Source organism: Danio rerio, chromosome 22, assembly GCF_049306965.1.
Source record: "Danio rerio strain Tuebingen ecotype United States chromosome 22, GRCz12tu, whole genome shotgun sequence".
Classification (NCBI taxonomy): domain Eukaryota; kingdom Metazoa; phylum Chordata; class Actinopteri; order Cypriniformes; family Danionidae; genus Danio; species Danio rerio.
The window spans coordinates 18,004,819-18,032,689 of record NC_133197.1 but is presented as its reverse complement, the minus strand read 5'-3'; the positions used below and the strand labels follow the sequence as shown (position 1 = coordinate 18,032,689).

Below are 27,871 nucleotides of genomic sequence, written 5' to 3'. Positions count from 1 at the left end.
AGGCCATGAACAGATGCATGCAAAGAGATACACGCTGATCCTGACAGACTTTTCATACAGTAAGAGCACAGGTTGAACTTTAAACAAACTTTTAACTTTGTTCGTTTTATTCTTCCATGATTCCCTAATACTTTCAACATTATATACTGTACAGATCATATTAAGGGTTTTGGCCAGTTTTCATTACAGCTCATTTGGGTGATCACTTGATGCTTCATTTTCAAAGTCTAAAGCTTGAGTAAACATCTAGACTTAATGGGCTTCATTCTGTGTATTGGTGCTTTTAAAATCTGTTCATTTCATTTTGTGTGTGGATTATAAGTACGGTGTTTGAAAAACTCACCCACACATTAAGTTTATGATGTATGAAATATTGTTGGAAAACCCTAAATATTATTTTCTAACATGCTGTCATAATAAAAGTTTAGACCATTCATTTATTCATTGTCTTTTGGCTTAGTTCGTTATTTATCAGGGGTCACTACAGCTGAATAAACCATCAACTATTCGGGCATATGTTTTTATGCAGAGGATGTCCTTCCAGGCACAACCCAGAACTGGAAAACACCCATACACACTCACATTTACACACACAAACTCATACACTATGGCCAATTTAGTTTATTTAATACACTTAAAGCTCATGTCTTTTGAACTCAACACAAACACAAACACGCGGAGAGCACGCAAACTCCTCACAGAAATGCCAACTGGCACAGCCAGGACTCAAACCAGAGATCTTCTTGCTGTAAGGTGACAGTGATAACCACATCATATGATGTATAATGCGCATTAAATACAACAAAGCAGTTGCTTTGCTTACAGCTAAAACAATATAAAAGCAGTTACTCCTGCAATTCTGTAACACCACATACTGGAAGTGAATTTGCAGTTTTAACCAGCATGTCTACAGTTTTACACGCCGTTCACACCAGATGCGGTATGCACAGATAAATCACGCTATTCGTGCGGAAATAAACATGTGAACAGTTTGAGTTTACTTCCTTCACTCGCGTGTCAAATTCTCTTCAGAACAGATGCGGATTCGGCATCATGGGCAGGGCTTCAGTCTGCCCGGTGACTCTAGCTTCATAGCTACATGGCTAACATGGATTTTAGTGAAAGAATAACTGTTTATGTGCTTTAGGAAGACTGAAAAAAAAGCGTCAATTCATTTGGAGCCGTGTCGGAGTCCACTAGATCATTTCAGAGGTGCACCCAGCTCTGTGAGTTCATCAACTCCTCCAGAAACTATACCTGGATGATGGAAGCTTTCAGCAGTGCTTCCGACTGAGTTGATGAACTATTGTCCGGTGGGGACAGGAGGATTTTCCCCCGGGACACCAAACAACTACATTATAAGCACGTTCCTACAAGAGAAAGCTCCTGATTGGTTAACGCGATGCAAATGTCAGCTGAAGTCCAGATTTTTGCTTAATTCACGGGAATCACGTCGTCCGTGCCGCATGATGTCTATTCTTGTCTTTGGATTAACTTAACATGTAAATCACTCGCACTTGACGCTTCTTCCGCATCTGGTGTGAATGCGGCATACAGTTTGTGACGGTGTGTTTAATGTGGCATAATTTCCACAAAGCCAGATTGGATTTGTCACATTATATTTTTGAAATTATATAATCCATTTTAAAATCACTAACTACCCAAAAAAATGTATGTTGCTTCTTTGTGTGGATCATGATTAAAGTGCAGTTGTTGCCTCTAATTAAAATGACTGCAGATTAAGCCTGTGATAAAGCAAAGAAACATTTTGCTCACATACACACACATTTTTTGGTTGTGAAAAGGCAATCTAAAATCAAATAAGCCAATTTGCGATTAAAAAAAAAAAGAAAAAAGAAAATAAAAAGAATGCCCATGGAAAATTGGGATCAGTGTCTGCGACCAAATAGAGAAAGTTAGATGCACCAGAGTGAAGAGCGAGTCTAGAGCCCTAAGTGATACACCAATATTTGGGGAACTGCAAATAAGGTAAAAAAAAAAAACTGTAATAAAAATGTTTCTTTTAAGTTTTCCACAGATTGTAATATCAATATTGTGATTTTTTTTTTTTTTTTTGCCACAATGGCTGTGGTGTAAAAAAAAAAATCTGTTATTGTGACAGCCCTAGCTCAAAGTGTAAAAAAGATCCATGGGTCCATGTAGTGTCAGTCCACCAACTGTAATCATATGAAGCTCCAAGAACACATTAGTGCATCAAAATAACTGTAAAAGCTATGTTGCCTGCCTGTCTTCTGGGGCAAGTCATGGTGCATGTTTACTACAAGCAATACAACGCTTGCATACGTTACACTCTGTTAAAAATGCTGGGTTCCACACTATCAACTTGTGTTAGGACAGCATGAAGAAATTAACTTGCTGGGTTTTAAAGATTTTAAGTTCTCCCTTAAAAAGGAAAAAAACTAGAATTGTATTATTAGAATTGTATCTCATTTTAATTATGTAGTTTGAACAATCAACAAACATCATTTTTGGGTGTACTGCCCATAATAAAAGCCCACCCTGATGCAGAAGATATGTGAACAATGTCATATTTTCAGTTTTGCTTTTAACAGCAAAAAAGTCTTCTGGAGGTATAATTAGAGTCGAAACACTGAAATCACATGGAATGTTTTGAATGTTTGGTTGCTTCTTTGGACTTTAAACATCTCAGAACTGTTGCCTAATCCTCTAAAATTTCTTAATTAGTGTTGTGAAGATGAGAGTCTCAGAGGATTGATGTGACATGATTGTATGTAACGTCAGAGCCTAAATGGTTTCAGTTGCGCTACACCTTTAAATTTCTTTGCTATAACCATCATAGTATAGTATAAGGAATACCTACAAGTTTACATCAGTTTTTGTTTTGTGCAGACTTGTTTTATGATGCATAATTTCACAGAGCTAAAGTCAAGCTTATTACACTTGACTTGACTTTTTAAATAATATAATCTAATTTACATCAGTACCTGCAAATTGTTTTGTATGTAACGTTTGGGTTGTGATTAAAAAAATGTAACTAAACTAAATAAAGAATGCAATGTGAAGTACATAACTCAGCAATGCTATTACACTGATACAGCAGCCAAAACAGTAGCGGGACATCATCACACACTGTCGTGCTTTAAACTGAATAGGTGACATGACTATCAAAACGAGGGGATGCATCAATAAAAAAAAAAAAGATATACAGATACAATACCTATACAGTAAAATAAAAAAAACTCATAATTTCCATATTTCAGATTATCTGAGGCAGAAACGTCAAAATCCTGTTAAAAACAAGGTTAGTGGATTAAAAAAAAAAGTTATTAGTAGGAGCAGGCAGAATCTGTGCAGTATATTGTAAAAAATTTGCAGATTTATGCGGACTGACTTTGGGAGTATTATAACTAAAAACCTAATTTATGCAATAAAAAATAATAACTTTTAACTTGTATTTAATGTTTACAATGCAAATTCAATTACATCTACTTAATTGGTAAAAGCAAGTCTCTCATATATATAGGGATGCACAATATTTCGGCGACCATGTAGATATCTGCCGATATGCTATTTTTAATGTTTTTAATTTTGGATCGTTATCAGTTCGATATCAAATTTACACTTGTTCAGACTTGCCCGGTGCACTTGTTTTCCTTCAAAGTCTATTCCCACAAAGTCTGTGGTATTGCTGTTCGTTAATAACTCAGTAAGTAACCTTATTCCCTATCATTGTAGATATGTTTGATAGAGTCATCGTGTACTTTGGTTTAAATTGCCTCAGGAAAAATATTACATGTGTATAAATTAAAGACACCTTTTTTGTTTAAGCATGAGAGAATCTTGCAGGAGTGTGGTAATAAGTGTCAAATGACCCAGCGACTAACAATTGTGCATTACTGTACAGGTTTTTTTTTTAAGAACATTTGAGCTGATTTCAGTTCTTAGTTTCTTATATTTTCGTTTTCATTTTATTTAAAATATAATTATATAACTTGTTTGTTAATTAAATTCTGTTTTGTTATTTAACCTATTATTTTTATACAACAGTTATGAAGAAATGGAAATCATTTATTTTTTGCATGCTGACGTATGTAAAATCGTAAATATATGTCTATATAAATCACCTTCATCTACACACACACACACACACACACACACACACACACACACACACTGAGGAAGGCATTGTGCCGAAACGTTTGTGTCTTTAAACTAACCCGAAGAATGTAAAAAGAAAAAAGAAAAACAGTACGAAGCAATTACCTGATGAGTGCAAATCATTACCTTTTTGAACTATATAATCACTTTTAAATATGATTATTTTTTTGCTTTGGGTAGGCCGTTCTAAGATCAGTTCAAACTTTTATAAAGTTTTTAAAATAATATCAGTTGTTCACTATATAAAAATATCCAACTTGGAATAGTTATATATATCAGCCTATATACCCGTTACCGGCCTCCATATCTAAAGTCATCAGTTATCGATATCGACCCAAAAATCCACATCGGCGCATCCCTAATATCTACTAAAAGAAAAAAAAAATGTTTTTACTCCATAAAGTTCATATTCCTATAAAATGTTAGTATTAAAGCTGATATCAGAGTACTTGTACCAGTGCATTACTAATTAAAACTTAGATTTCTAAAGATATTTTTCTAATTAATCCACTTTGGAGATATTTTTTGATCAATGCTTATTTTTGGCCTTTTTACCTTTCGTTATGATAGGACATCTGATATGTACAGGAAGTAAAGTTTAGAGAAATTAGGGAGAATGCGATCAGAAAAGGTCTGCAAGTCAGGATTCACACTGTACTGCAGTATCATATACAGCTCGTTGAACACTAGGTCATCAGCGCAGAAGATAGAGAACTCTCAAAAAGCTTAATTTAGGTTACCAAAATCAACAAACCCATGTTTGGACAGAAGCTCGAAACAAATGTGTCTAAATATTGGGTGGGTTTATCAGGCTATAGACAATAAAACCGTTCTGAAAAGTTTACCCTTTGAGCACCATCACTGTCACTGAACACATACAGATGGGTGTTTAAGTCTCAGCATGCCAAAAAAAAAAAAGAAAAAAAAAATAGTACTACGCATGTGATTAGGATTTGTGGAAAACTATCCAGCTTATTAAAAGTGCATTGTTTAATTCCCATACAAAATACAGTAAAAACCCTTTAGAAAAAAAATTTAATTTCTCTGTAAGAATCGTCAAAATAACCAAACAAATTCAAAAGGATTTTTTAAGCACATGTATTAATGTTGCATTTAAAAAAATGACCTGTTAACCTATAAAAATGCAATCAGCTAACATATACATATTAGTCAAGACTAGCGAAGCAACCCATAAATGTAATAAGTAGTAAAAACCTCATGCCTGGTCAAGAGTTGCAGGCCTGAGACATCTGATCATTGCAAATCCAGGATGTATGAACAGATCCATATGTACAGTACACCTTCATAATCCTGTTGTCAAACTTAACTAATCGGCTGAGGACTTAAATTAGATTGAAGCACTTATTTTGAATGGCAGCCGGATTCTGCAGTTAATCTCTCTGGTCTGTTGGGCTGAGTGCCAGGTATATAAGGACTGACGAGCAGGGGGGAAACAAGTGGATCAGTCTAAACTGATCCCAAAAAACCATTTTAAATAAGTATATTCCATCAGATGCGAGTCTGAACGTATAGCGACTGCATATTCATTTACTAATTTGTAGTACTGCGCTGCAAATCATGCTGTCTGTTAGAAAGAGTTGAGCTTTTATGTTTGCACAGAAACAGATTACTATCTGCACTCGACAAACAATAAATTGGGTAAATATGGGACTTGAGCTTTATCTAGGGCCAGAACACCACCAAAGCCATTTCTCCAATGTTAGAGCAAAACGTATACATAGAAGAACAAATAAGCCCCAGTGTGTCCGAGGCATGCAAGGACCCATAAGTCTTCACTCCTGGATGAATACCTTAACGGTGTATTCATGTCACTACGGCACACAGAGAGAGTTCCAGAGTCGCCGCGTCAGCAAAAGTCCAGCTTTGACACACAGTGGAAAAAACTGCTGGAGAAACTCTAGAAAAGCACAGAGTTAGCTCCTTAATTCGCCGTAAACTCGATTCCTACACAACCCAAATGCAACTACATGCCCAAAGTGCATAATTCAAGAGCAATTTCCCAATCACAACAGATTACAACTTGAATTTTACTAGCATCACTAGCTCTACAACTTGAATCCGCTTGTTGAGCGGTGACGTATGGAATATTGTTTCTAGGTCCAAGCCACTACTCATTTGAATTGAGAAAATATTGATTTATGGCCACTTTTTTAGCCATATCACACATTAAAGTGAATTTTATATATAGTCATGGTGTACACATGAGTTTTTGGACTTTCTTCATCAGAGACATCAATAAACGAACCACTTTTTGGACATCGGATAGTAGGCTTGGATATATCTATATATATATATATATATATATATATATATATATATATATATATATATATATATCTATATATATATCTATATATATATATATATATATATATATATATATATATATATATATATATATATATATATATATATATATATATATATATATATATATATATAGCGTTAGTGATTTTTGAAAGTATTACTTTTGTAAACATTTATTATTACCATTTGTTGAGAGTCTCCTCATACAGTTTGATAGAGCAATTGGACCCGGAAGCCGCTTCAATTGACATCACGCTTATTAAGTAAATTGTTAACTGCTACACTGTAAAACCCAAAAAGTTAAGGTAACTCAAACCGTTTGAGGAAATCGATTGCAACAAAGCATTTAAGTTCAAAAACTAATCCTAATGAATACTGTGAACTTAATTTGAGTAAACGAAGCAAGTTGAGCACAGTAAAACCCAATAAATGAAGAGAACTCAAACCAACTGAGTACTGTAACACCCAATAAGTTAAGGCAACTCAAACTGTTTGAGGGAACCGATTGCTACAAACCATTCGAGTTAAACTAATCTATACTGTCAAAGTACTGTGAACTTACTCAATTTAAGTTGAAGTGATGAGGTATTTAATTGACTAAATACCTTCAACATCGAGTTCAAAACTCCTCACTTTTAGTAAATTAAGTTAACAACACTTATTTCATTTGATAAAGTTGACTGCTGGGTTTTACAGTGTACAAAACAATCCATTATCATTGGTCAATCAGACAGGTTGCCCCGCACCCAACTGTGCACCCAAGAACAAGGTTGATGCTAATTATGTAAATAAATAGCCTCAAGAACACATCTCTGCATGTTATATTACAAGTAATGACTTTAATGAACACTATTAGATGTTGTTTCTAGGTTAATATAATATATAACATAATTTTGTGGGGTGTTAGGCCAAATTTTTAATTTAACAAAATATACTTCTTGAATAGGGCAGGGCAATTAATCGAAAAGTAATCAAAATCGACATGCAGCACCTATAATTGATCTAATTTTTTCAGGTCAATATTTTTAAATTATTTTCTCTAATGCATGTGAAGTAAAGCTGCACGATTCTGGCTAAAATGAGAATCGCAATTTTTTTGCCTAAAATAAGATCACGATTTTCTTACGATTCTGTAGATGTAAAAAAATAAAAATAAATAAAAATAAAAAAAAAATAAAGGTTAATATGAGTGGGCTATTTTATTGTTATTCTCAAACATGTGGTAAAACAGCAATAGGCTTTGTGTAGCTGTACTGTTGGTTAAATGCTACATTATGTATAGACTTGAAATGGTGGACTTCAACAGACTTTAGATTTGTCCTGGTTAATGCTGGTCATAATTCTGATGTTGAATTATTGTGTTTGGACATATGCTTACAATCTTTATTTTCTGCTTAAAATCTGTCACTGGCATGATTTTCGTGAATACAGAAGACTGGGTGGGTATTTTTGCATTTCGGCAGGTTTTGGATACTTTGAGCTGGAATCAGTCAGCTACATCTGGAAACACTGTGTGCGCTATCGGTTTCATTTTCACTGCTAAGAGTGGTTCACTTGCCCCACGTCTCAATCACAATCACACTATGCCACAAACTAAATGTTATTTCCAATTTTATTACCCGTTTTTCACAGCATATGCAGGTTCTGTTCACTAAAGTAAACTTCATTCGTGCCCGCCCTCCCTGTGGTAACAGCTGACAGTCAACTCACGTCACGTGTGGTTTTGTGGTCGCAAATATGAAGACAGAAATGACATTTTTGAGGTGAATTGTATCTTGTAAATACAGCATGTGACTCTTTCAACACAATTTGGAGGTGTCGACGTTGCTGAACAACGTATCTAAAACAATGTGAAGAATTGTGTGGCCATTATTGCTTCTCTCCTGCACTTGAAAATATGAATGACAGAATCATAGAAATGCTGGATTAAGATCGTCTAGGGGGTTGAATAGAGATCACGATCTTTTTACGATTAATCGTGCAGCTCTAGTGTGGAGTCGCGTGACTTTCTCGGTTAAGGCTGATTTATACTTCTGCAGTGCACTCATATGGTCCGGCACAGGCTTCTTGTGGTCGCATACGTGAGCACCTTCCAAAAAAATGTAACCACATGTTGCACTTTGTTATTTATTTTGTCACTTTTTGGTGAAAAAAAAGTGACTGTTTGTTTTAGGCAATGCGAGATTTAATATCAGTTGTTGATGTTCACACCTCGTTAAAAAAAATCTCTCACTTGTACTATGTGAGCATATTGACTGTACTTGTCAGTGAACTATGAGGGCGAAAAATAAAAATAAATAAAATAATCTGTCATTAATCATAATAGAGTTAAAATGTTCAATAAATAACCCAGCCCTATCATTGAATGTATATATAATTATTATTTACAGCTAATTATAACAAAAAACATTTATGTTAACTATTATAGAGGCAAATTTTATATTTGAAAATAAAAAACCTAATGTATTGAAACTGCGGAATTTGAAATAAAGGGAAATTATTTGTAAACAATGTTATGAAATTTTGTAAAATCTGGACTGCTGTCTGCTGATCTTAAACAGCAAAACGAGCATTTAAATATAAAGTCTGTATGATCCGCATTTCTGTATAAATGAATGGCATGATTCCACACATTCTTGACGCTTTGTGGCATTTTCAGCATCTGTCATCTCATTATATAAGGACTTTTCAACTTTAGAGCTGCTGTGAAAGAGCATTAAATTATTTTAGGAAAATATCAAACACAGAATCCCAAGCATCGTCATGACAATTTGACAATATAATTTTGCTTAACTTAAAATTAAAAACAATATTTGCATGAATCCTGCATTAATACATTTAAAAGAGCAGGTCATTTGATATTTGAATCAGGCATTTATTATTAGAATGAATTTAATGTGGTTCCTTTGATTCAATTCAGGGCTTAGGGTTGGGATACACCATGCCAAAAATCAGCCACTGGGCTCCGTCATTGGATTCAGTGTCAGTCTGACTAGTTGATTTGGTGTTTCGCATATCGCCTGTTGAGGGGTTAACAAAGGAGCTCATAGGGCTCATTCAGCATGTAGAATCGAAGTTGGGTGTAGAGGTTATTCAGCAAAAAATCAAAAGTGCCAGACCAAAAACTGAAGTGCTGTAGCAAGTAAACAATTCAAGTCAGGAAGAAACACACAGAAGTTGGCTGTAATTGTACTATATTTCTCAAATATTTGCAAACGATAATTATTGTTAGATTATCTGACATATATGCACAAGCAAATCCCTCCGTAGTGACTGACAATAAATGTATTACCGGTACGAAATGCTGTTTGGTTTACGATTTACATCATCAGAAGTTGCAGTTTCCCATTGTGGAATGCTAAAAAATGCTAAAAAAAGGTCTACTGCCCCCTGTGGGTGTGGAAAGGTGGTCTTATGCAGGCCAGAACGCATGCTCTCTTTTCAGTCAGCTGTCATCTGTTTGGTGTGTTCACACATAGCTTTTAGGTGCAGATAGGGCCAGAAACCAGTCAACAACACAGTTGGGTTAGTCTGTGCTGGTTGTTTGGCATAGTCTTGGTGTGTACCGGCATTTAAGCCCATTCCTAATTCTATTTTTGTACCCCTACCTCTTTGCCCTTGAAACAGAATGTAAAGGGCTTCCAAATTGAACCCTAAAAATGGGACAGCGCTACAATAACTGCACACATCATCATATGTTATTACAATGTCTTCATATAGGATCGACAATCACGACTGCTGTAGTTATTCCAGTTGCGTAATTTTTTGGTATTTATCTTCAGGAAATCACTGAAGGCAACGATATCATGTAAACCTAACGATATAATGTGGCAATAAGATCGTAACTGTACTGTGCATTTTCACCATGGCCATATTCATCTATGTAAACACACGAAAACAACATAAACGTTATACCAGACACTGTAAAGAGGTCATTCCTAGCCACTAGACTTTTCTGCCAATGTTTTGGGACTGCTATGCAGGAGTTATTATAAAAGATAGCGAAATTTATTGTTTTTGTTTTTTTAAACATGACTGTAAAACACGAAAGCGGTTATGAATGTATTACAACATATGCTTGTTTGTTGTAAAAATTCTGACAAAAAAATGCAAATTTGTGCATCTCCTTCCGTGTGTTGCCTTGCTGCTGTTGTAGATGGTTTATTCTGGGAAACTTTCTTACCCCTTGGTTTTGAGTGTGGTTCGAGCCCTTCAAGTTAAAGAGAATTGGGACAGCCCAACCCCTTCACGTAAACGCGCAAAACGAGAGGAATTGGGATTGAGCCTTACTGTCTACAAGCCCCTCCATTGCACAATCCAATTCTGCTGTGATTGGTCAGCTGGCCAAGTCTTATTTTTGATTGGTCTTTTTATGTTAATCCCATGTCAAAAACAAAATAGCCATTTTAGCATGTTCCTTCTGTCAAGGGCAGGCAGGGAATATGCAAATGTGTTACATTGATCATGTTGACAGATCAGCAGTTAAAAGATTTTACAACTTAAGGAGATTCAGAGCCGACCCTTTTTTTGAACAATTGCTTCAATTACCATGCACCTTTTAATTACCTCAGCGCTCCACAATAAGGAATGCCCGATGGCCCGGGGCCAGTGTGCGAGACGCTCGGGCCAGTGTACAGAATGTTACTGGCCCGATCGGGCCAGTGCTGCCTTGTCACAAAAGTTTGGCTGCGACTGTCTGTCAATTGCGTGCAAATACAATCTTAGGGTGCTTTCACACATAGACTTTTAATTCGTAATCTGTCTCGTTTCCTGTTAATTAGCAGGGTTTGAGGGGAGGGGAGCTATCAGTAAGGGACCGTCGGAAAAGTGCTTTTTTTTTTTTACATAAAAGTGAAAGCTTGATGAAATATTACTGAGAGCTGTTTATCCGTTAGGAAAATTGATCGAAGTTACCATCTGATCAATTTTCCATATTTTGATCTTATAATATGTTGTATTAGGCCTGTTGTTTGATAATTTCTACACTGACAGCTCGGAAAAAAAAAAATCAACATTGATCTGCTTCACGATCTGATGCAGTCTCGGTTCATATGCTATCTCTCTATAATTTAAGCATATAATGCAGAATTCAAGCCAATGTTTTTTTTAATAGATTGATTAATTCAATAGATTGATTTTTACAAAACTTGACAACTGAAATGAGGCTCTGTATGAGAAAGTCTGACCTCTCTGATTTGTATTTGGTGACGATGTCTATGGGTTGTTAAAATTAAAGTGCATACTTTCGCTTATAAAATATTCTACAACTGTTCAATTTTGGGGTCAGTATGATTGTTTAATATGTTAAAATTAGCTTCTCCTGCTCACCAAGGCTACATTTAATTTAATCATAAATACAGCAAAATTGTGAAATGTTGCACTATAAAATAACTTTTTAAAAGTAGTTTATCATTTAATTTCATAATTTATTCCAGTGATTTTAAAGATGAATTTTCAGCTTCATTACTACAGTCTTCAGAGTAATAGTAATAGTAGTAAAAGCAATAACGTCTGGAATAATGGTTTTATTTGAAACGACATACAATAAGAAAGCAGTTATTTAAACTTTTAATAAATATTTACTATATAATTTTTTTTACAATTAATAAATTTCGCCTTAATGAACTGAATAATTTTCCTTTGAAAAAACATTTTTAAAAATTTAATAAAACTTTTGACCGGTACCATAAATACTCCTTAAATACGTAGTGTAAATACGTAAAAAATCCTTAGCGTTGAACCCTGTACCTACTTTGCAGGCTGCTTAGATTTTAGGACAGCTACGTTACTAACCACCAAAGATATATATATATATATATTTTTTTTTTTTTAAAACCCATGTGACCTGCTCTTCACAGGTGTAAAACAGACTTTAAGAAAGATACTGCATTTCACAGAATTTCTGAATTCTTAAAACACATTCATTGAAAAAACAGAAATGGGACAATTGGAGAAATTTAAAAATTAACACAAATAGCAAAAGCATTAATAAAAAACAACAACAAAGAGCTAAGGATTTTCTAATAAAATGACTTAATCAGATCTCCTATTTGTTAGTAATAAACAGCTCTGTTTTATGACACCAGTAAAAAAGGTGGCGATTTCCAAGAAAACCAATGACCAATTATTGTTATCATCAGGCAGGATACCCCTCCACAAAAACCACACCTAACTGATAATGACAGTCAGCTGAAAATGAAACGCTTAAACTCTGATACAATGGCATGCACTTCTGGCCTACAGCCAAAACAGAAGAGTCTTTCAGAACAAAATGACACCATGCCCTTCATTTTACAAGTCTAGAAGTCTCCAACTCTCTTCCCCTGACTTTCCTCATCTGACGTTATCAGGAAGTAGGAATCGAACAGTAAAAAGATCTTGCTAGATTGCAACGGCCATGTGTCAGTCTCCAGCCCTTCCTGTTTACCAGCCCCCACCATTTCAAATACAGGAGGATCTGCTGTGTTTCTCAGGTACATAATGGAATGGCTCTTGAAAACAAAACTTTTCTTATGGCGAATGACAAATTGTATTCAGGCTCGTCATTGGCGTGGTACGAGATTTGGAAAGACATGCCCGCCACGACTCACTTGAGAGGTGCCAAGTGGCTTAACTGGTTTCTTAATGGACACTCAATAGGGTCAGTTTTGGACAACACCCGGCACACGCTGACAGAAGTGTATAGGGATATTCTTGGTGTTAAGATCAAGGTTTTGCTATTGATTTTGTGTTCACGGCATTTATATATTATGGTTTCTTGACATTAAGTTGGTTGCACCCAATATATTTACAACAAGTCACCTCGAGTCATCCTTCAGACAAAACTATTTAAGCCACCCCCGACACACCCAAGCAGACCAACCTTGAACTACACCTCTTCTCCACCATGAGAAACCGCAGAAGCATTTCACGATGAATGTGATTTCATACATGATGAACAACAGCTACACTTTTACACAAAGTCCAAAGTCTTAGAATTAAAGAACTGAAATGGCGGTTCACAACTAGCTCAGATCCTAAATTCATCTTGAGTCAGTTTGTGTCCATTCAGTTAATCAGAGTTTAACATAATAACAAATCAAATAAAAAGATTATATGGGTAATTTTGGCATGCAAAAGATACTTTAGAAAAGTCGATGTGTCAGTGTCTTTAGTTAAAACAATTTTAAACTTCATTTTAATAATTATATGCTTTTATTCAAATTTTTGTGGTCATCAAGATTTTTTAAAATGGTTTGAGGCATATGCTCAGAAGGCTAGCTTAAAAAACATATTAAAGTTAAATTAGCAATGTATGAATATATAGTTTTCATAATGGTCTTATTTCATTACCCAAATGTTTAACTTGGCTACATTTTCAAATTACCTCAAGTAGGGTTGGGCGATAAACCAATTTTATCGATTAACTCAAGTGTGTAGTTGACATCATCAGCACATGCAAAGCCCACCTATGGGTTCCCATAGCTTTTTAAGCATTTTTATATCGTATAATTATAGATTTATGATATGCTAAAGCTACTTGATTAACATTAATCGTAATGCAATATTGCATTAAAATTCATCACAATGTCATGTTTCATATCATTCGTCATCGATAATTATTGAATTTAACAATTTAAAATCCTAATCAATATTAGGATTTTTTATATTTAACCACTTTGTTATAATATACCAATATAAAGCAAATTGTTTTAATAGTCAAAAACAAAAATATTGATATTTTGTCAATATCGATAATACATTTTCATTACATTGACAATGGTGTTTGATCATTAAATATCAATACCGATTTTATTGCCCAGCCCTAGTTAATCGGTTATTCAAAATTGGGTTTTTTTTTTACGCCCATATTGCCCAGCTCTAACCTGAGGCGTAGTGGTACACACATTAGATACAGATCTTTCAATTTGGTCAATTAAATGTTTACTGAGATGTTACGAAATACCAATATATGGTGCGGCTAAATATCAACTTTGATAAAAATGGCCTATAGAGTAAGCAAGTAAAAGCTTCCTGAACAAACTGAAAGGTAAACACTATCTTTTCATGGACATATCCAGAACAATGCACAACTTCTCCATTGTTTTTCTATGCAAACATGTGCTTGACCATTATGATCATGTCTTCTAAAGAGCTATGTTTTTAATATGCCATCAAAAAATTCATCTTTTACACGCAGCACCACAAAATGTTAGTTCCAAAACAGCTGACCAATCAGAAAAAGTCGAAGGTTGGGCCAGGCATTGCAAGCTTCTGTTTACACAAGCAAGTTGGCATGATAACCGTTTTATTTGATGTTACCTCATGTACAATAATTGCAAAAAGCTTTGTATTTTGAAGCTTTCAATTTCATAAAATGTCTTGTCACTCCAGCACACTGTTTTAGAGTGGCTTGGCAGTAGGCTTGTCACAATAAATAACTTTTGATGTGCGATATATTGTCATACAAAATGATTGTGATAAGTGATCTTATTGTCATTTTAATGCAAATTAATACCTCTGTTTATACAATGATTACACAACAGCTTAGACTGTAAATGGGCAGTAACACTTTAGGACACAATAGGATAAAAAACAAAGTAAACGTATTTGTAAAATGGCTTGAAAGTTATTTGTGAACCATCACTTTTCTGGAAGTGGACCGCAGCTTTGAAACAAAGCTCATTTGGACACCCTCCAACCATCAATAGTTTTTGGGAAAATGTCAAAAAAAAAATTTTTTCACCTGTTGGTATGCATTCCTTAACCATCCTGAACTTGCTGAAACCATATAAACATGATGAACAATATATATTGCATAACCAAAACTTATTGAGGAGATGTCTATATATTGACTAGTCGATGTATTGATTATTGAGACAGCCCTACTTGACAGATCACTGCAAAAATGTTTTAGTTCAAGCATAGCACAAGTCAATGTGAATATGATGATTTCTCCTTCTATGCTACATGTAAATTCACTAAGACACACAAATGTAGTTCATGTAACTGCTTAATCTGTGTTTTAAGCATGGAAAGAAATCTATAAAACAGCTTAACTAGTAAACAATGCCACATAATATTAAATGCATCTCTGGCAAGCCATTCGTTGAATAGTTCACTAGAGAAATAAAAGAGATAATTCACCCAAAAATGAAAAATCTGTTATTTACTCACCATCCACAGTTCCACACTGGTTTCTTTTTTTGTTGTTGCTGTTGTTGAATACAAAAGATGATGTGTTAAAGAATGTTGGAAACCAGTAGCCATTTACTTGCCTTTTTTTACTCCTACTAAGGACATCAGATATTTCAATATTGGTTCCAATTTACAACATTCTTCAAAACATTATGCGTACAACAGAAGAAAGAATCTCATAAACGTTTGGAAACCTTTGATGGCAAGTAAACTTTCATTTGTATGTGAACTAGCCCTTAAAAAGCATTTCCTCTAAACTTTTCTTTATTTTCGTGATATTTTATGTGTTAGTGATGTTTAACATTTTAAGTATAAATCTTATGAAAATATGATTGAAATCTAGTGTAAGTATTAAATCTCAAGATTTAGGTTTTCAGTAAACTTTAGTTTAATAAAAAAAATAAGTTTAGGTTTGATATACTAAAACTATACACTGTAAAACTCAACAGTCAACTTTATCAAGCGAAATTAGTGTAGTCAACTCAAAATTGACTGAAAGTTAATTCTACTCATTTGAAAAGAGTTTGAAAACTCTTTTGAAGGTAATTAATACATCATTACTTCAATTTAAATGAAGTAAGTTCACAGTACTTATATGGATTAGGTAGTTTTTTTAACTCAAATGGTTTGTAGCAATCGGTTCCCTCAAACGGTTTGAGTTGCCTTAACTTATTGGATGTTACAGTACTCAAACCAAATGAGTACTCTTCCTTTATTGGGTTTTACTGTGCTCAAATTGCTTCATTTACTCAAATGGATTAAGTTCACAGTACTCATTAGGATTAGTTTTTGAACTTGAATGCTTTGTTGCAATCAGTTTCCTCAAACAGTTAGAGAAACCTTATTGTTTTGAGTTTTACAGTGTAAGGGACATTCTTAACTGCATATGTATGCACTATTCTGTCATTTTATAGTACTAATAGATCCTAGAAAGAACAAGTGCACTTTAAATACCTGTATTAGCTACATAATCAACCAATAAAAAAAGAGTGGAACATTAATGATGATTATATGGCTGAGTGTAAAAGTGAATAAGTGCATAGTGCATCATGTGTCATATGGGATGCAACTAATGACTTCAAATCTGAGGTGCATGCAAACCAAATCATTATATCCATAATACTACAACTGCTCATTGTACAACACCCAAAAATGTTTTGCTGCTTGTTCAAACTACTCATTTAAAATCAGCTGAACTAACACAGTCCCAAATGTTTTGGGGGGACAGCTTAATTGTTCTTACGTTCAATCCACTTAAATTTGCAAAAACAATTAAGTTAGCAAAAATGTGTTGGGACAGTATGAAGGAATTGTGTGAAACCCAGCATTTTTCATAGTGAATATTTAGATCTCTTTAGGTGTCTTTGTGTGTAAAACTAATAACAATCACTAATAATAATCACACACTTTACACAGCATTAACCACAATCCTATAAATGCATCATAAAAGAAATGCAAACAAACAACTAAAAAGTTATCATAATTCATCATAAAAAAACAAGCAGCTTTAAAAAAAAAACCTTCTTATGACATCTACTTCATGGACTATAACCAGTAGGACATCTAGGCTAAGCTAGAAACTAAAATGTTGAACTCTGCCCTTGGTCACAACCTCTGAACTCACGACTCAACTTACAGGTTACTGGTCACCAACGTTTTAAGCAAGTAAAAGGAAAGAACCAATTATCAAATATAAGCAGATTAACCTTTAATCTTTAAACCATTTGACATGTAATAACAGTGGACACTGTAAATGAAACTTCACACTCGTATCTTGGTTTTCATGTGAACACTTTTACATGACTGGTGTAAATATCACATGACCAGTTGGCCCTCTCTGAAAAATTATGTCTGTGTCAAAGGTGCATAAAAGGAAGCATGTAAAACGTGTCAAAATACAGATAGCACCATCATATATGGAACATATATCATGTTTAAAAGGTCAATTATTCAACATTCATAAGGACAATCCTAATCAAAATACAAGATAGGCATATTTGACTCAAGGAAACCTCATGCTGAAAATGTAATAAATAATACAAACTGTAAATATGTATATTTCAAAGCATTATTAAAATAATTATAACTAAGTGAAAGTAACATGTATGTTGTATGTTTACCATTTCACCTACATTAGGTCTTGCAGTATTTTTAACTCTGTAGTTTCCCCATCAAGTTACTTTTGTTATCAGGAATAAAACATACATAAAAACTAGTTTGGTGACCATAAACCAAAAACAGATAACACTGCTCTGTATTACTACAATGAGGTGTTTATAAAACACAATGACTTAATTTATGACAAAATCCAAAATTTCCTAACTTCTTGTGTTTAAAATGAGTTTGAGATTAGTAAAGCTCAGTGGCAACTAACTAACTCTTAAATAAATAAAACCCGGCGAGTTTAGTGCTGAGGAAGCAAAACTAGTTAGCTAACCCGGCTAACATCAGCTAATGCTGACTAACTCATCAACTCCAATTAGCAGGCGAGCTAAATGACTAGTTTATTTCCCCAAACAGAACACAATTAACAACTTTCTCCACTAAAGTTGATTATTATATCGTACAGCATCGATATCGATGCCTTTAAAGGCAATCCGTCAAGTTTACTTGATGAAATTGATGGTTAAGTTTGTAAATCCTCTGTTTAACTCAACTGTCCAGTTGCTAGCAAAGCTAATGTGAAGTCAAAACACTCTGAAAACATACAATATCACTCAATCTCTCTTTAGAAGAGAACTTACTGAGAAGATGAAACGCTTATTGGTCTACTGAGGGCCCTCCACGCGTCTGGTTGTTGTTATTTACCACAGTATTTTTGATGTAAAAGTATCCCGGGGATCCCCTCTGTCTATCTGCCCTGCCCGCTGCCGCTCCGGTCGCCAAATAAAGATCCTCGCTGCCTACACATGGACCCGAGTCACCGCACCGCGCATGCGCAGAAGCGCACTGGCCCATGAAGAGGGACTTGCTTGAGGAAGAGCATCCTAACACTTTATTTTTTATCCTATGTTCACCATTCCAAAACATAAAAAGACCACTTAAAAGCTTTCTTGATATACTGGAATACAAGGTTGAGTAAACCATTTTTAAAATGTATCAATTAATCTTATTAGATCTCTTTTTTGCTGAAAGACTTAAGAAAAAACAAATGTTTTTATTTGACGTCATTGGAAATTTGGGGTTTCCACTAAATACTAATTTCCTAACTTTTCTTAAGCTAAAACCTTGGTAGTGTGCTGTCAAAACGTAAAAATAAACATACATACATTAACATGTTGACTTTTGTTATTTCATGCAAAAGTGCTCTAAACGAAACCAGTTTCAGGAGACAGGTGTCAGTTTAAGTTTGCATTTGTAGATAAAAATAGATGCAGGAACTGTAAATGCAATAACAGTTATTAAAATATAATTATTACAGAAATGCTTCACATGAAAGTTCCCAAAATACTAAGAAATGCATAATTTCTCAAAATGAAATAATGAACACATAATCTCATAAATGATGTGTGTGTTTGTGTGTGTGTGTGTGTGTGTGTGTGTGTGTGTGTGTGTGTGTGTGTGTGTGTGTGTGTGTGTGTGTGTGTGTGTGTGTGTCAATTAGCAAGATAACATTTTTTCACCTCTACCAGAAACACAAATAAAGACAAAAAATGCAGACCCAGGCCATAGCCAAAGGGGTTCAGGTGGTTCGAACAACCCACACTTCCACTGATAAAAGTTCCAGAATTTGTCCAATACATGAGCTCATTTGTCATATTTTAAATGCGATGCCAATTTAAATTGTAAAAATGATCCATCAAAGAAGGCTTCCAATGAATGCAAACAGTTATTTTTCACAAGTCCAACATCCAGAGCAAGACAACACAATATCTGATGTAAGTGAAGTCATCTTTCACTACAAGCAAACTTTATTCAGAATTTTGGAACTTATTTTTGAAGAAAAAAAAAACTAATAAAAAGGTTTGAAGCACCAAAGTTAACATTAAAATTTGTTTTAATACTAATTAGGCTATTTTTGTTATCAATGACCTTTTCGAAATGTTTTATATATATATATATATATATATATATATATATATATATATATATATATATATATATATATATATATATATATAAATATATATATAAATGAGACGAGAAAAATTCTGAAGCTCTACGTGTTTTTTTTTTTTTTTTAGATGATCAAATTATGAATAAGAAAACTTAAATAAGCTGGTCAGTTTGTTATTTGCCTAATAAATGACAATAGCCCACATTTTTGTATTACTGAAATCTTTAACAGACTCCTTTTTTCTAATGATACATGATGTTATAAATTTGTATTTTAAAAAATAAGAGTTTTTTTTTTCATTTTTCTTTATTCTAAATGTTTAGCAAATGTTTTTGGTAACTCAAAAAGTGTGGTTATGATGACCACCCGACAAGCTAATGCAGCTGTGTTTACAATGGTGTATTTAAACCTCATAATTAAATAGAAAATTAGGTAAATACCTGCAAAAAGTTTAGAAAAAAGAACCACCCCTTTCAACAGGCTGTGGTTACAGGCCTGTGACCATATTAAAAAATGTAAATAAAGGACCAATAAAAATGATGTCATAAACAGGTTATTATGATTAATAAAAATGTACAGGTAAAATAAAACAAAACATTTCAATATACAGTAAACACTCAGTATAAGTTTTCATAAAATAACGATTAAAACACTAAATACATTTAAACTTAATTTGTTGGAATATTTCAAATTCTTAGAAGCCATTTAGAATCACTTAACAATCCACTTCCATTCTATGTAACATTTCTAATGGCTAATCAGTGTATCAATGCTTCCAATTGTCTTCAAGCATTCTAGCCAGCATCAAACGTTTTAGCTAGTTGCTATTTTATTAAAACAAGACTCTAGAACATTCCAATATAATATATTGAGGTAAAGTTGGTTTTATATTAACACATTCGTTTAGTGACAACATGTGACAGGGTCCCTATACTGTTTACCATGCTACTTTGAATATTCGGTCAGTAATAGCATGAAAGTATGACTTCAAAACAACCTTAGCAACATTTAATTGACCGTAAACAATGTTGTACTTTGATAGTCATTGGCTGCTAATATGATTTCTCTATTTAGAATATCCATTCATTAATTTTTCTTTCGGCATAGTCTCTTTATTAATCAGAGGTCGCCACAGTGGAATGAACCACCAACTTATCCAGCACATGTTTTATGCAGCAGCTGCAACCCATTACTGGGAAACACCCATACACTCTCATTCACACACATACACTACAGACAATTTAGCTTACTTAATTCACCTGTACTGCATGTCTTTGGACTTGTGGGGGAAACCGGAGCACCCAGAGGAAACCCAAGTGAACATAGGGAGAACATGCAAACTCCACAAAGAAAAGCCAACTGACCAAACCAAGACTCGAACCAGTGACCTTCTTGCTGTGAGGCACAGCGCTACCCACTGCGCCACATGCTGCCTGCAACGAATACTTATTTAGAAAACATAATTTAAAGGAGAACGTCTGAATGTGTAACTATTAAACCAACTTTACCTTGATATATTAGTATAAAAGTTTAATTTTCAAATCTGACTTCAATTTAATGCCGACTATTATCATTTTGTTTTATAAATCGTCAAACTGTAGCAGCTACAAGAAGATTTACACCAACAGGCGGCGCTCTACGGTTCACAAAAGCCATTGTTTGGAGGGTGATTCGTTAAAGTTATATCAGGTTTGTCTTCTAGGAAACAACAAAATATTGAAATATTGTTTAAAAACGTAATACCCTACATTAATATCGAAATTCTACGCGCGAAAGTAGTTTCTAAATAAACGACTGTGATTGGTCCATTCTAAAGTGCGCTGAGTAAAGTGACAGAAACCACGGTAACACGCAGTCTACGTAAAGTAGATACAAACTAATAAATAAATCATAAACATCAATACAATTGTTATATTTCATAAACATACCAAGTCCGCCGGTTTCCTCAGTTTGTTTTCGCTTGCTCTGTTGAGGTCTATCCTGACCCAGGTAAAGTTCAGGGTCCGGGTGGAGCTCAGTGGGTTTTTTATCGACGAAATGAAACGAACACACATAAACTCTTTTCGGTGGATTTTTTAATTTCAGAGCCGAAAGCCAAGCCCGTTTCCTCTCCGCTTTGGTCGGCATACAGTGAAGTGCATACGGCGCAGCACACGGACACTCATTCCTGCTCTTTTGGTGCTCGATACAGATGTTCTCTTGAAAACTCTTCAACTTTTTCGAGTTGTTGTGACAACCAGGTACAGCACAGGTCGAACCGGAGCTCATTTTAAACTCTGACACTTCAAAATCGCTGTGTGCGTATGTCAAAAAATATTTTTAGATTTACCGGAAGCAGAACACCGGCAAGCGGAAATAGGGAGAAGTTTAGAAGTCGCATGTTGTCTTTGTGTTTATCTGTGTTTATGTGGTGGCAACATGTTAAAGTTATTTAGAAGATAACCTGTATAGTAGAGCCTCTAAAATAATTTGAGTAATTAATTTGTTTACTAAACTTTTTAATTTGTTTACATAAACAGCTATGGTTTGGACACTAAATGTGGGGATATTTTTCATGTAGTTGTATCGTTACTTTACTAAAACGTTACTTTTATGTTTATTATGCTATATGCTTTAACAATGTCGGTAAATTATATATTTGTAAGAATCATCTTCAGATCAGAATCAATAGGCCTATTAAAAGGTCTGCCTTTTTTGGATATCTAGTGACATCTAGTGGTTATTTTAGGGTTTGACAGGTTATTGAGTATAATTTTACCCCATAATATACAGTTGAAACTACAAGTTGACATACACTCTAAAAATAGGAACATAACCATTTAAAAAAAAATGTCTGATGGTAAATCATACTAAACGTTTACTATTTTAGGTTGGTCAGGATTACCTAAATCATGTACATTTGCTAAATACCAGAATAATTAGAGAATTTTTTTGGAGAACTTTTTGTTAATTTCTAGACAGTCAAAAGTTTACACACACACTTCCTTGGTATTTTTAGATATGCTTTTAAACTGTATAACTCTGGTAAAATGTTTTGGGTAACCTTCCACAAGCTTCTTACAATAGTTTGAAGGAATTTTGGCCCATTCCTCCTGACAGAATTGGTGTAACTGAGTCAGAGTTGTTGGCTGACTTCCTTAAACAAGCTTTTTCAACTCTGCCCATAATTTTTTTATAGGATTGAATTCAGGGCTTTGTGATGGCCACTCCAAAACATTCACTCTGTTGTCCTTAAAGCACATTTTAACTAATCTGGCAGTATGCTTAGGGTCATGGTCTGTTTGGAAGACCCATTTGTGACCAAGTTTTAATTTCCTGGCTGATGTCTTGAGATGTTGCTTCAGTATTTCTACTTAATGTTCTTTCTTCATGATGCCATCTATGCTGTGAAATGGACCAGTCCCTCCTGCAGCAAAACAGCCCCACAACATGATGCTGTCGCCCCATACTTCACAGTTGGGGTGGTGTTCCTAGGCTTATAAGCTTTCCCCTTTGTCCTCCAAATGTAACATAGGTCATCATGGCCAAACACTTCAATCTTAGTTACATCAGACCACAGGACATGTCTCCAAAAATTATTATTTTTCCCAGTGTAATTTAGCAAATCGTAATCTGGCTTTTTTTGTTAATCCTGGCTTGTTGATTTTCCCATGTTGTCACACAAAGGAGCAGTGTGTTTGAGGTTTTCCTTAAAAACTATTCTACAGTGTGACTCCAATTAATCCAAATGTTGTCAATTAGCCAATCAGAAACTTCCAAAACCTTGACACCATCATCTGAGCATTTGCAGAGGTATAATAATCTCATTTTATGTAAAATTGACAATTTAACAATTTCTCAAAAAATGTCTCTCGCATTATTCTGCTATCAAGCATAACAGAAACAAATTTAATAATTCTAACGTACCTAAAAGAGAAAAATGTTGTCACATTAACATCTGACTTCATTAAAAATGGTTATGTGCCTTTTTATACAGTGTACGTCAGGTTTCAACTGTAAATCAAATATCATAAATATGTAAATATACATAGAAATGTTAAGTTGACAAATAGATATGCATTTCAAAAAACAAAATTAATTTTAAAAATTACATTGACTATAGTTAGCATCATGATGCTAGCATTTCTCCTAAACTCTAAATAAAGTATTGCAATGTCAAGTCGAGCTTTATTGTCTTTCTGCTACATGTGTGGATAAACAGAGGAACGAAATGTTGCGTCTCGCAGAACAACAGTTCTAGAATAATCATAAACACAAACACAACACTGGACATAAGAGCTATTTAAAAACCTTTGCATGACTAACATATACTTAACAATACACACAAGAAAGGCTATAAGTACTTTTACATGAGACTGAACAATGTTGTGCAGGATATTGTGCAAGAGTTATTTACGGTTGAAGCAAGCAGTGCAGCATGATTGTGGTACATTTATAGTAAACATCGCTTTCATTATTGAGTTCTTATTATATTGGATAAAGTGTCTGGTGCATGAGAGAGAAGAGTGTTTCTACAGGTGGTTTGTCAAGCCCACTTACCTGTATAAAGCACTATTTGAAATGCACAATGTTTCCAAGAGACATGGAGTGATTAAGAAAGTGTCTATAGTGCAAATGTGCAACCTGGTGCAAGAGTCAGAGAGATGAGAGGGTGTCTTTTCTACAGGTGGTTTCTTAAGCCCACACACCTGTATTTCAGAGGGGTAAGTTGACTGGAGTGAGGGCTCTAACAGCCTGTGGGAAAAAGCTGAGTAGTCTAGTCGAGCGGGTTCTAATAATTTAAAGCATTATGTTTGTTTGTTTGTTTGTTTGTTTTAGTATGGTGTCTTTTGCTGTGATTGAAAAAAATATTCTACCAAATATTGATTACTTAACTTGTCTGAATATATACATTGGTATTGTGTTGTGTAAAAATGAATACAAACATATGGCAACATATTTTTGTTATTTTATGCTGAAATAAATTAATAAATTAAAATATGCAAATGAGAACATTTTATTCAAATTTGGAAAAATGTTAACTGAATAATAAAAAATAAGGTTTTACTCAAATGCATAGCTTTATTTCATAAATCCAGAGGAATTGAGACATTTCAATTGGTCTCCTAATCTTTTGTATAACAGTGTATTTTTTGTAAATATCAAATAATTTTAAAGCAAATTATAAATATATATATTCGCGTGGGTTTCCTCTGGGTGCTCCCGTTTCCCCCACAGTCCAAAGACATGCAGGTACAGGTGAATTAGGTAGGCTAAATTGTCCGTAGTGTATGAGTGTGTGTGTATGTGTGTGAATGTGTGTGTAGATGTTACCCAGAGATGGGTTGTGGCTGGAATGGCATCCACTGCATAAAAACTTGCTGGATAAGTTGGCGGTTCATTCCGCTGTGGCGACCCAGGATTAACAAAGGGACGAAGCCGACAAGAAAATGAATGAAGGTATGGTGTTTAACAGAGGAAAAGGAAATTTTCACAGAATGTCTGATAATATATATTTTTTTGTTTTATTAAAACTATTATGTTTACAAATGTGTTAAAAAAAATTCTCTCCGTTAAACAGAAATTGGGGGTAAAATATATTCTTTAAAAGTGTAACATAAAAAAATAAAACGGTAAATTAAAAAAAATAAAACTTGCTTAAAATAAACAAATATTATTGTTATTTGAATAAACAGTTTTCTTTTAGAATAATAGTGTAAAGAAAAATCATATATTATAATATATATTATTATTATTATTAAATATGTGATATTGTAAAGAAGAAACATTCAAGTTTATTATTTTTTAATTTATTTTATTTTATTATTTATAAGTTATTTATATAGGCAATAACTGTCTATAATATGTATAAAATTGTGTCGAAATAGTATCTTCTGAAAAATTGTAAATAATTTTCCGGTAATAACGTGCTTTAAACATCATCGTCACACCACTAGAGAGCAGCAAAGGTTAAGATCTCCTTGCATTGATCAGCAATGATATTCATTTTGTAGGGGAAAGGTAATAAATGCATCTGATAAATAGACGTAGATTAAAATAATAATTATAAAGTCAGGCCATTTTAAACCAAATGTTTCTTTAAAAATATCTAAACTGAATGTATTTGTTCTTCAGCAAAAATTACTTTAGTTTAAGTGAACAGTTGGCTGTTACCACTAGGTGGCGGTATTATAAAGTAATTGCAAGGATTGAGAGTAAAAGGAATCTGATCAAATTCTGGCCTGAACTTGACCTTGACACACACACACACACACACATACACACACATACACACACACACACACACACACACACACACACACACACACACACACACACACACACACACACACACACAAAACGTGCCCTTTAGTGTAACATAAAATACTATATGATGTGTTTATAATTATAGTTTTTATTCAGAATACTCAACATTGGTGGACTGTCAATCTAAACATGGATTTTTATCATTTATTAACATAAAAGCATGAATTGATAAAACAATATAAACACCATACAATGTAAAATTAATAAAGATATATCCTCTCATTAACTCCTAGAAATATTTTTTATAATTCTTCATGTGCTGCCACGTAAAACTGGAAGTGTGTGTGGTGAATATATATATATATATATATATATATATATATATATATATATATATATATATATATATATATATATATATATATATATAATTTTTATTTTTATTTATTTATTTTTTATAGTATTTATCTTGAATTATTTGGTCTTCAGTTGGTATAGGGATCAGCATCATCACCTCTTTTGGCCTGGAAAAGCTGAACAAACTTCTGTTTGGCCGCAACTTTCAGGCTGTTTTTCTTCGCCAGATCTGCGGTTGTTTCCATAACTCGGACGTTGCCTTTAGGGACCACTGAAGGGAGAATTCCTATTTGCATGTATTTAAATGACGCACGAATAATTTACAGAAGGCTCGAGGAGGGAAAACAAAACCTTGCAGACATCACGAAGTCAGGAGAAATAACTTGAGGTTCGGAGAACTTACAGGTACAAAGAGAAAACGCCACTAAATGGGTTGTTTTCGGTTAAAACAAATGCGACAGTGTGTATTATATATAGGCTATATGTGAGAGACGTCGCATAATGGCCATTTGGCAGCTTCACAAGCATCCACTCACTGAAATCTTCCATAAATCGTCGCCACATTAAAATGCCCCACTCGACATTATGGAAGGGAATAAAAAGCCTTGTAAAAAGGCAAAAACGTAAAATTATCAACATGCACTACAAGACGAATGTCATTTTCAGAGGAAAGGGGCTCTATTTACACGACCCGCATTTTCACACACTTAGTCGCTAACCTGCATCTACCCTCTTTCCCGCGCTTCCACAATCTTGTTAATTTTATATGAAAGAGCATATTTCCAGTTATCAGCGGGGGGTGCAGTAAAAGCGTTTAGGGTCAAAACATGACTGAACCGTGATTGGCTCTTCCATTAGAAGAAGCTCGCGGCCCGGGTTTCCTCTCAGCCAATCAGATGCGCTGAATGTACTATTGTTTAATGTCTGCATTCTTTCAAACTCTCCCGAGTGATTCTAAAATAAACGACAGACAATTGAAGCCCCTAATAGAGTGACCCTTCCTCTACAATCAGTCAGACTGCGACTTTCGTTTGATGCTCACAAGAATCAGACATTCACAAATAAATTGTTTAGGTGAACAGAATAACAGTAAAAGCAGCAATGGAGTCATACACTAAAGATGTTCTCTGAATTTAACATTTATTTGTGTGCAATATAAACAAAGCAAACAAACACACAAACATTTAATGATGAAATTGAAATGTGACAAATATATTTCCAAGATCAATTACAGGTTTCAAGCTCAGTTTCAGATTAAAATAAATGGGATAATTACACATGAGGATGATTAATTAAATTGTTGTCACGTTAAGCACTAGCCTATTCTATACCCTTTATACTTTTTGCAACGCATTTCCCTCCCTGAAATTGGGTAGGAAACATTCCTGAAAGACACAAAGCAGATTTGTTGGACAACAAATTTTATCATGGACGAATTATCGCTACCATTTAATTAATGTGTAAAAAAAACGTAGACTATAGGTTTTTGCATGTAGGGCTTATTAAGGTGAAAAATAAACACAAACAAAAAATATGAGTTTATAAACAAGTTACTGTATATATATA

General features: G+C 34.1%; 1 protein-coding gene and 1 long non-coding RNA gene across 15 annotated transcripts in view; one reads left to right on the top strand and one right to left on the bottom strand.

The window, feature by feature from the left end:
* gatad2ab (GATA zinc finger domain containing 2Ab) overlaps positions 1-22,043 on the bottom strand; it is a 68,708-nt gene extending 46,665 nt beyond the window's left edge. For 5 of the 14 annotated variants that reach the window (XR_012397345.1, XR_012397346.1, XM_005170448.6 and 2 more), the window contains exon 1: positions 18,390-18,533. Coding sequence is in view for 4 of the 14 variants with exons in the window: in XM_005170444.5 (XP_005170501.1) it covers positions 21,631-21,970 (340 nt within the window). In the remaining 10 variants the exon portion in view is untranslated. 14 annotated transcript variants of the gene reach the window in all.
* Positions 8,626-11,771, top strand: LOC141380304 (uncharacterized). The gene is made up of 3 exons (XR_012398127.1): positions 8,626-10,066; positions 10,452-10,599; positions 11,106-11,771. It is a non-coding gene; the product is annotated as an uncharacterized lncRNA (long non-coding RNA).
* Positions 22,044-27,871: the final 5,828 nt, after the last annotated feature.